General features: G+C 37.6%; 1 protein-coding gene across 4 annotated transcripts in view; it reads left to right on the top strand.

The window, feature by feature from the left end:
• LOC118746811 (nucleolar protein dao-5-like) overlaps window positions 1–9,626 on the top strand; it is a gene marked incomplete at its 5' end in the record, with an annotated part of 29,894 nt that overhangs the window by 11,143 nt on the left and 9,125 nt on the right. Inside the window, 3 exon segments of one of the 4 annotated variants that reach the window (XM_036480733.1) lie at window positions 2,370–3,293; window positions 4,150–4,314; window positions 5,266–5,798. In XM_036480733.1, coding sequence (XP_036336626.1) covers window positions 2,370–3,293; window positions 4,150–4,314; window positions 5,266–5,418 — 1,242 coding nt within the window. 4 annotated transcript variants of the gene reach the window in all.

Genomic DNA, 9,626 nt, shown 5'->3' on the forward strand with positions numbered 1-9,626 from the left:
TTTTAAGAAAAAATGGTATGTAGTGCTAACTTGACACCATACACCTACTCGATAGAATTGAGATATCCAATATGTTACTATGCCATTAATTGTAGCTTTTAACTTTAAAATTTGTTTTGGAAAAAAAATTTGTAGCTTTCGTTTTTCTGGAAAAAATTGAGTTGACCCTTTTTCGAGCAAAATTTAGTATGTAGTCCTAACTTGACACCATGCACCATTGACGACAGAATCGAGATATTGAAAAGGTTACAACGGCATTAATTGTAGCTTTTTTGTTGTAAATTTGTTGTGGAGAGAAAAAGCTTGTAGCTTTCGTTTTTTATGAAAAAATGGTATGTAGTGCTAACTTGACACCATACACCTAGTCGATAGAATTGAGATATTGAAAATGTTATAACGGCATTAATTGTAGCTTTTAATTTTAAAATTTGTTGTGGAAAGAAAAAATTTGTAGCTCTCGTTTTTTTAAGAAAAAATGGTATGTAGTGCTAACTTGACACCATGCACCTTTGTCGACAGAATTGACACATGAAAACATTTTGTGATAGGTATTGATCGTCCAAAGGCCCAAAACAATTACTTGACACACGGATGGTTTACAAATATTTTTAATTACTGATTATAATAAATTTAGGAAAAAGATGCAATCTTTTAAATTTTAGCTGCCTGTATCCATAAGGGATCAATGTTTACCACGCACCAACGAAACAAGCATGCGTTTTTTCGTACCAGGAGAAAGCATCGAAAGCCTTTACCTTATGAATGCATAAGAGTCCTGCAGTAAAATTACGAGACAGTCTGGCAAAGCGCTAGTTCCGAACTACATATCTCAGAACTATCTCTGAACTAGTGCAAAAGGAATGCAGAGCGGGACAGTTGAAACTTGCGATGTAAATGTGCAAATGCTCACTACTCGTACAATACGAAAGTAGCTCAGTGAGAAGACCTCCGACTCAACTATCGTTAGTCGCGAGTTCAAATCGCGGTGGAGGCAGTTGTGAGTTTTCAAATTTAATGAATTCAAATTATTGCGTGCAGCATACAATATTTTTTTTTTTTAATAGAATATATAACAAAAATGGAATCTGTACAAGAAAAGAAAAATCGAAAAAAATATCCAAAAATCGAATCTCAAATACGTTTTCTGATGTCGACAATGGTGTATGGTGTCAAGTTAGCACCACATACCATTTTTTCTTAAAAAACGAGAGCTACAAATTTTTTCTTTCCACAACAAATTTACAACAAAAACACTACAATTAATGCCGTAGTTAACTTTTCCAATTTCGAAAAGTGTAGTGCTAACTCGACACACGTCTAATATTTTCTTATACTTATATATGTATGTACATTAGACTGCATCACGAAAAAAAGTTGCTGTTTTTCCGCTGGGGTTACAAAAGTTATTATATTTTAAGACATCCACCAAAATATTTCGGAAAAATATTAAGATTTAAGCGAGCTGGACCGATTTGAAAATACCTCCAAAAATGGAGTTTTTTATGAATAAAAATAGTTTCTTAAAGAACTTTTTGAAAAAAGTCCCCTCAGATGACAAAACAGATTAGGCTTAAAAAATCTGCATAAAAATATTTAAAAATCTTTTCAACGGAACCGTAATAATGAGATTTTTGATGCTGTTTTTTTTTACTTTTTTAAAGATTGATTCACGAAAAACTTAAATAACTGGGCCAAAACTATTCTGATTTAGACTTATGGGATCTCGGTAGAAAGGTATTGTCCCACTTTTTTTTATTTATGAGCAAAAAAGGTCATTCGTGTCCCAATATTTTTTTTTTCAAATACCAACACATGTTAATTCCACTTTGAATGACGTTCGTTCATCCTACCTTTCTTTTTCATCCTTTGAATGAGTTTATTAGCAAAGAAATAAAAAGGGTGAGAAAATACCTTTCCAATAATACCTCACAAGTCTAAATCGGGAGAGTTAAGGTTCAGTTATTCAAGTTTTTCTTATACCAATCTTTGAAAAAAGTTAAAAACAGCATCAAAAATCTCATTATTACGATTCCGTTCAAAATTTTTTTTAAATTTTTTAAAAATATTTTTATGCAAATTTTTTAAGCTTGAACCGTTTTGTCATTTGAGAGGATTTTTTTCAAAAAAAAATTTTAAGAAACTATTTTTATTCATAAAAAACTCCATTTTTGGAGGAATTTTAAAATCGGTCCAGCTCACTTAAATCCTAATATTTTTTCAAAATATTTTGGTGGACGTCTTAAAATATAATAGATTTTATAATTCCAATGGAAAAACAGTACCGATTTTTTTTTGTATGGGGAGTGATGCAGTCTAATGTACATACATACGTATATTCAATATTCGATAATCTGATATTTCTCTTCTAGAGTTCATCAAGTGAGGATAGCTCAGACGACGAAACAGAGGTCAAAACACCAGCCAAACCAGCACAAAAAGCTGTGCCTGCAAAACCCAAAGCTGTAGTTAAGAAAAAGGATGATTCAGATAGTTCATCTGAGGAAAGCGAAGAAGATGCAAAACCCACGAAGGCTGCACCGCTTAAACCCAAAGTTGTTGCTAAAGCCGCAGATACCTCAGACTCTGATTCGGAGAGTGAGGAGGAAAAACCGAAGGTTGCTGCTGCAAAGAAACCCGTAACAAAAGCAGCTGTGGTTGCCAAGAAACAGGAATCTTCGAGTGAGGAAGACAGTTCTGAGGAAGAAACAAAAAAGCCAGCCAAAAAGGTGGCCCCAGTTAAGAAGGATTCTAGTTCGGACGATAGTTCGGGTGAAGAAGAAACGCCAGCAGTCTTGCCTGTAGTTAAGAAGAATGTAGCCGCTGCTAAAACAACAAAGGACGATTCTAGTAGTTCAGAAGACTCATCAGAGGACGAAGCACCACCAGCAAAGAAACCAGCACTGGCCGCCAAGACTCCAGCAAAAAAGAAAAAATCAAGCTCTGAAGATTCGTCATCGGACGATGAACCACCACCCAAAAAGCAAGCAGTAGGTACTGTGAAAGCTGCTGCTTCTAAGAAAGCTGAAGCCTCAAGTGATGATAGCGATTCGGATGATAGCGAAGATCAAAAGCCGAAGCCCACACCAAAGGTCCTTGCTCCAGCAAAGAAGAAGGATAGCAGCTCTGACGATGACGACGAGGATGATGATGATGACGATGATAATAATCAGGAAAAGGTACAACAAAAGCCAAATCCTAAAGTTGGAGAGAAAAGAAAATTTGATCAATCTGCTGCTGGACAAAATCAGGCTAACAAGAAATATAGCAATTTTGTAAAGAGTGGCGAAGGCAAGGTAAGCTAAATACGTGGATGTAATTATACATAAATGTGAGTAAATAAGTTATTAAATTTTATGTGGATTTGGAGAAAAATAGCTAAAAACCGTTCACCATATTTAGGAGCTTAAGCTGTCCTTTCCCGATTTTTGTCGTTCAACCGAAATCGACCCATGTAAATGGCCGTTAAACCGTAAAATGTGAACGTTTTGTCCAGTCGATTTTACAGTCGACAGAAATCGACCCGTGTAAAGGCAGCTTTACCCTCCCCTCACAATATTTAGTAAATGATATTTTTTAATTCAAAACTAGGGAGTATATTTCGAAAAATGTTCATCAGTTTGGTGCTTTATAATGTAGATCAATTCACTTTCCTTAGAAATACTGCAACTCAAAGAAATGGAGTGCAAGTTTCAACCGGCTAAAAAATTGCGTTGATTTTTGAGATTTTTTTTTTCGATAACTGGCGTTGATTTTTTGAAATCTTGTGGCTAACGGTTTCCCGCATTTTATGTCATAAGAAATTCTTGATTATATTGAAAAAAAGTGCAAAATCCGTAACAAAAAATTCTCAGAAATCATCGAGATTTTTAGTCGTTTAAAACTTGCACTTTATTAGACCAAATTTGTATGGGCTATAAAACTGTATACCCAAAAATGTTCTAAAGATTCAGATTAAAAACTTGAAATTTTGATGAAATTTTGTTGAATTTTCCTAAATTTTGTATAAAGCTTAGACGGTGTTTTTTAAAACAACAAAAAAATTTAGCTCGAAAAACATTACCAATATTTAATAAAAAGAAAACGGGGTCATTTGTTTGAGCTACAGTATATTTTGATAAGATTTTTAATGTATTATTTCAAATTTTAAAGCAGCAAAATGGCTTTTCATCTTCACCCAATTTCAATGGAAAATCAAAAATAAACGAGCAGAGAAATTCAGGTGGTGAAATAAAGAAAAATACACCATTTAGGCGCGTGCGTGAGGAGGAGGTAGAAATAGATGCACGTGTAAAAGATATGTCTTTCGAAGCCAAGGTAAGTGCCTCAAATAAAGGTTACAACGTGGGTGAAATGTAGGACGAAATTGTTCTTGTTGTGCTCCGAAATGATTGCAAGCAACTGAAAATGGAATTCACAAATTTATAGAAATCGGTACAAATTAATGTTGAGGCTGAGGCACTTACTTGATTTCGGGGGATTTATGCCTTTGACATAAAACCTGAAAATATTTCTTATCATTAAAATCTTTTAAATCTCTGCATTTATAACAGAATCTGTTTATCTGGAGTGTAATATCCAAAAACAGATTCTGTGTCTTTTGAATTGGTATTTTTCAAAAATAAAATAATTTGTGTTTCCTTTTTCATGTGCTGCATTCTAGAGTGAAGGTGGAGACTTCAAGAATAAGAGAGGTGGTGGCGGTTTTGGTGGTCGCGGCGGCGGTTTTGGAGGCAGAGGTGGCGGCGGCTTTGGTGGCAGAGGAGGCAGGGGTGGCCGAGGTGGTGACGGTGGCGGTGGCGATGGCGATGGTGAGGGTGGCGATGGTAGCTTCAAAAAGTTTGGTGATAGAAAATCATTTGGCGGTTTTGAGAATGGCGGCGGCCGTGGACGCGGTGGTGGTGGTGACCGAGGCGGTCGGGGCCGCGGTGGCTTTGGTGGTGACCGTGGCGGTCGCGGTCGCGGTGGCTTTGGTGGCGACCGTGGCGGCCGTGGAGGTGGTCGAGGCGGATTCGGAGGAGGTGGTGATCGTGGTCGGGGCGGTTTCGGTGGACGTGGCCGTGGTGGTTCGGGACGTGGAAATTTCGGCGGAGCGAATAAACCCTTCAACAAGTCATTCGACTCAACATCGAATAAGAAAATCACTTTTGACGATTAGACAAATGCATTGCAATGTATTTTAAGGACACAAATTAGCAATTTCGTTTACGTTTCACCGACTTTTCTTTTATTAAGACTATGCAAAACCTTAATTTTATTGCTTTACAGAGAAATGCATCTGGTTCGTGGGGTGAACGAGCTAACAAAGATTTGAAATATACACGTGGAAAGTCGTTTAAGCACGAGAAAACTAAGAAGAAGCGTGGAAGCTATCGGGGGGGCCAAATTGACATGGGTGTAAACTCAATCAAATTTGAATAAAAAATTTACTATTCGCTTCATCGCATGCATAGAAATGCTAATTAAAGAAAAAGTTTAAGATATTTAATTATAGTTTAGTTTAAGTTAACTGATTACATCAGCATTGTATGTACATATGTAGTTATACAAAATGTATGTATGTTTTCAACGTGACAAGTAAATATTCTTGAGATATCGGACCATTATTAAGTCTTTAATCTGAATGATTTGCAAATGTACAACCTTAACATACGTACATACATACTTAACTGTAACTGATCCATAATTTCTAAGGTAGTTTTGATGCTGTGTGGAGTCAAAATTATTTATTAGACTAACGTTAAGTAACATTTTATTTTCTGAATACATATTTTATACAAAATATAAATGTATAAATGGACTTAGAAGATGAATTCTTTTATTTAATGGAATTTAGGTGTTGTATTAAAGCATATATAGACGGCAACGTTGATCCGGATTAACGCCGCAATTGATCTGATCAAAATTATGCCTTGACCGATGGCACTCATGCGAATTTACGATCTGCGAGGTCGTAGGTTCCCACGGCCAGTAGAATATTCATTTAATTTTTTTTTATTCATTCAATTATAACTTCTATATTTTTTCAAAGTTGTTTTTAATTAAATGTTTTTGACTCTTTTTTAGTAAAGTTTGGGAATTAACTCTAGGAGTAAGGGCCGGTTGCTCAAAGCCTGGTTAACACTAATCCCCGGTTAAACAGCGTTATCGACGTTACCGACAGAATGTTATATGCATGGAATCGAAAACGTTGATAACGATTGTAATCGATGATTAGTGTCAACCAGGCTTTGAGCAACCGGCCTTTAGTCCGGATCAACTGCAGTTAGTTCCCGAGATCAACGCTGCCGTCTGTTTAAGCTTTTACTCAATCTTTCTGTGACCAGAAGCAATACTCGCTTAAGTTGTCAGGCTTACTAAATATAATGCGTCATATGCCAGAAGTTTTAAATGAAATTTGTTGAGCATATTGGAGAGTTGTTGGATAATGATGCTGCAGTGACGGATATAAATCTGAATGGTTCCGGTTACGTAGACTCATCGGAGCGAATATTGGGAGAGTTTCCAATTTCGCTTTAACCTGGTAATACATAATCGGCCCTACAACAACATAAGGCGGAATATTGGTAAGTGTGACATGCGCAAGCATCGAAATATACCAAAGTCTTTTAAACAATCCTCTCCCACTGGGACTAAATCGATCGACTGCGAATTAATTGGGTTGTCTACAATTGTCATTAATTTTTTGAAATCAAGCATCCAAACAGCGAAATAATAAGCAAGAAACTGGGCTCGAATCGTAACATCCGTTCACGGATCGAAAACGATACGAAAGAAAATTACGTGATACGTCAGGCAGTATAAGCAGGGCTCGAATCGTAACATCCGTTCACGGATCGAAAACGATACGAAAGAAAATTACGTGATACGTCAGGCAGTATAAGCTGAATGGGAAAAAGAGTACGTTCACGTATGTCATAATCCAAAAAATGTGTTTTTACGTGACGAGTAGTACGATATCGTATGTGACGATTCGAGCCCTGAGTAAGTCTCTGGCTGTTTTTATTGTTATTGGCGTCCGCCAGTTGGATTGTCGTGCGTTCCCACGACAGTCGGGTCTACGTAACCGGAACGACCCAGATTTATATCTGGACAAGGACTGTCACTCCAGCAACACCCCAAAAACTCTGGGGAATTTGTATGCTGTTCCAACAATAACAATGAACTGTGGTATCCATACTTTTTATCACAACTGGTCGCAACTGTTACTATACGCTTCATACCCAGGGATGCATTGCGCCGCAACATCCCGGACGAAGCAGCAGCCGTAGGAAATGATCGCAACCATCAATGCCAATGTGATCAGACGGTACCGCATTCTTCTTATTTGGCGCTGTAACCGCCTAAGCGATTTTAGCCGAGTTCAACAAAGCACGCCAGTCGTTTCTCTTCTGTGCCAACTGACGCCGATTGGAAATGCCAAGTGAAGCCAAGTCCTTATCCATCTGGTCTTTTCATCGCAGTGGGGGTCTCCCTCTTCCTCTGCTACCACCAGCGGGTTTCGAGTTGAATACTTTCAGAGCTGGAGCGTCGGTGTCCATTCGAACGACACGCATTAGGGATCTCAATTTTGAGATTATAAGCGGACAAAATGTGAGGAACATCTAAAGACCTGCAACTTCGCCGGTGGTGCAAGTAAGCTCTTTGTTCAAACCAGACGAAGTACAAAGACCGAGTGTCGTATCACATTTGGTAATTTTACTTCGTCGTTCCCGATGAAGCGCGCGCCAAACAACGGCTGCGCAAACTTCTCAACACTAACGATGAAGTTCGGTTAGTAACCGGAAAGGCTAAAAGCCTATGAGCAAAGCCATTGGTCGGAACGCTCTAGACATGCTGATGCTAAAACATTTGGGAGCAGCGGGAGTAAATTATCTCACCAGGGACATCCAGGAAATCTGCCAACGTAGAGTCATTGCCCGGCACCTCTATTTTCCCCAAGAGTAAAGACAGTTGAGGCCTTGATACTTCAACTCATTCACACAACATCAGCGGGCACTGGGGTATATAAGAATGTCTTCCCTAAAGTGCACACTTAGTGTCAGCACGGCACTTAATGCCATAAACGCATAGATAGATAAATCGTGATATTAATTAAAATCGCCTATTTGAGTTGGTTTCTCCATAAACTTTCGACGGACTCAGTCACTCAGTTCTTCTTACAGACATAGACAAATCTTCTCTGCCACCTGAAATGAGGCGTTGGTTTGCGAATTACCTGAGCGGCCGACACTTATCGGCCGCGTTTTGAGGTGTAACCTCTAAGCCCTGAAGGATTAAAGAGAGAACCCTGCAGGGTGGTGTCTTTTCCATAATGCTGTTGAACTTATTAATCGAAACTTCATGCTTTACGAAGGAGGTTAAACTGAACTTAGGCATACGGGTGGATGACAAAGCAAGCCAAGACTTAAATCACTCAGCAGGACTTGGAAAAAAGACAAAGAAACATGGGAAACAAGCGATTTAAACTACCCCAACAAACATTTAGAAAACGATTCGAATTTTAATGTGTTTCTCAAAGGTAGAAGGTAAGAAGGCAAACCGACGAGAATTATAGAATCCTCTACAAAAAGGGGACTTAGTTCTCAATATCGAGAAAGAGGTTAGATGTCTCATCGTATTCTAATGGTGAATTCTAAATGGTTTCTAATGGCTAATGTTTTTCTAATCATTCTAGGTTCTGATTTTCGATTCGAGAACTACATTAGAACTCTAATGTAAAATCAAAACATTTCTCTAACGTTAGAGACTGTGTTTGCTGGGACGCTGCACCAATATGTTTACTGGGGCATTTTTCGCCCAATCTTCGGCATTAATAGTCGCATCTTTAATATGATATTTCGATGTTCTTGTCTTGAGGAGAACATTTTTTTTTGTTTTGTTCCAATGTTCATGGACCTACGATTTCGAGTTTTGTTTTTTGCCGAAAGCCTTTAGTCATCCTTCGTCAAAACTACGGAATTTGCAGTCGAATATTACAGTATGATACGAGTATATTGATGTTTTTTTTTTTTTTTTGAGGAGACAATTACCGCGTTACCCACCAGATCTCAGTTATAATCTAATTTAAACTCTGAAATATCATGCAACTTTTGCTTAGTAAATATTTTCATTATTCCAATATAATATGTAGGTGTCACCGAAAAATCTAAACAGGTGACCCCTAGGCTCGGCCAACAATTTTTTTTTAGAGAAAAATACTTTAGACTCAAGGGTGTGCGGCTAACTTTTTTTTTTTGTTTTCATAAGTAACTGGATCTTGAAATTTTGAAAAAAAAAATACGAAGCGACCGTAACTCCTAACATATCCAAATCAAGACTCTGAAATTTCGTGCTTTTCTAATTAACTTCTCTAAAATAAATATTCGCTGTCGATATACAAAAAACAAAAACAAAAAATTATAAATGCACCAGCAGTAGTAAGTTTGTTTTTGGTCATTTGCCAAAAAAGAAAAAAAAACTACTGAAACTTGCTCAGTTACTTTCGCTGAACGACTTGGCTACGCATGCGCGCTGTCTTTTGAATTGTATTTGTTGTTTAAATATGCCATTTTCAATGGTCGCGCAAGTGGACAGTTTTTTGGGCATTGCTGTAGCAAGTTGAAGACCGTCCGCTGCTTTTTCCTTTT

Source organism: Rhagoletis pomonella, unplaced genomic scaffold (genome assembly GCF_013731165.1).
Source record: "Rhagoletis pomonella isolate Grant_MI unplaced genomic scaffold, Rhpom_1.0 Rhpom_scaffold_00011, whole genome shotgun sequence".
In the NCBI taxonomy this organism is placed as follows: Eukaryota; Metazoa; Arthropoda; class Insecta; order Diptera; family Tephritidae; genus Rhagoletis; species Rhagoletis pomonella.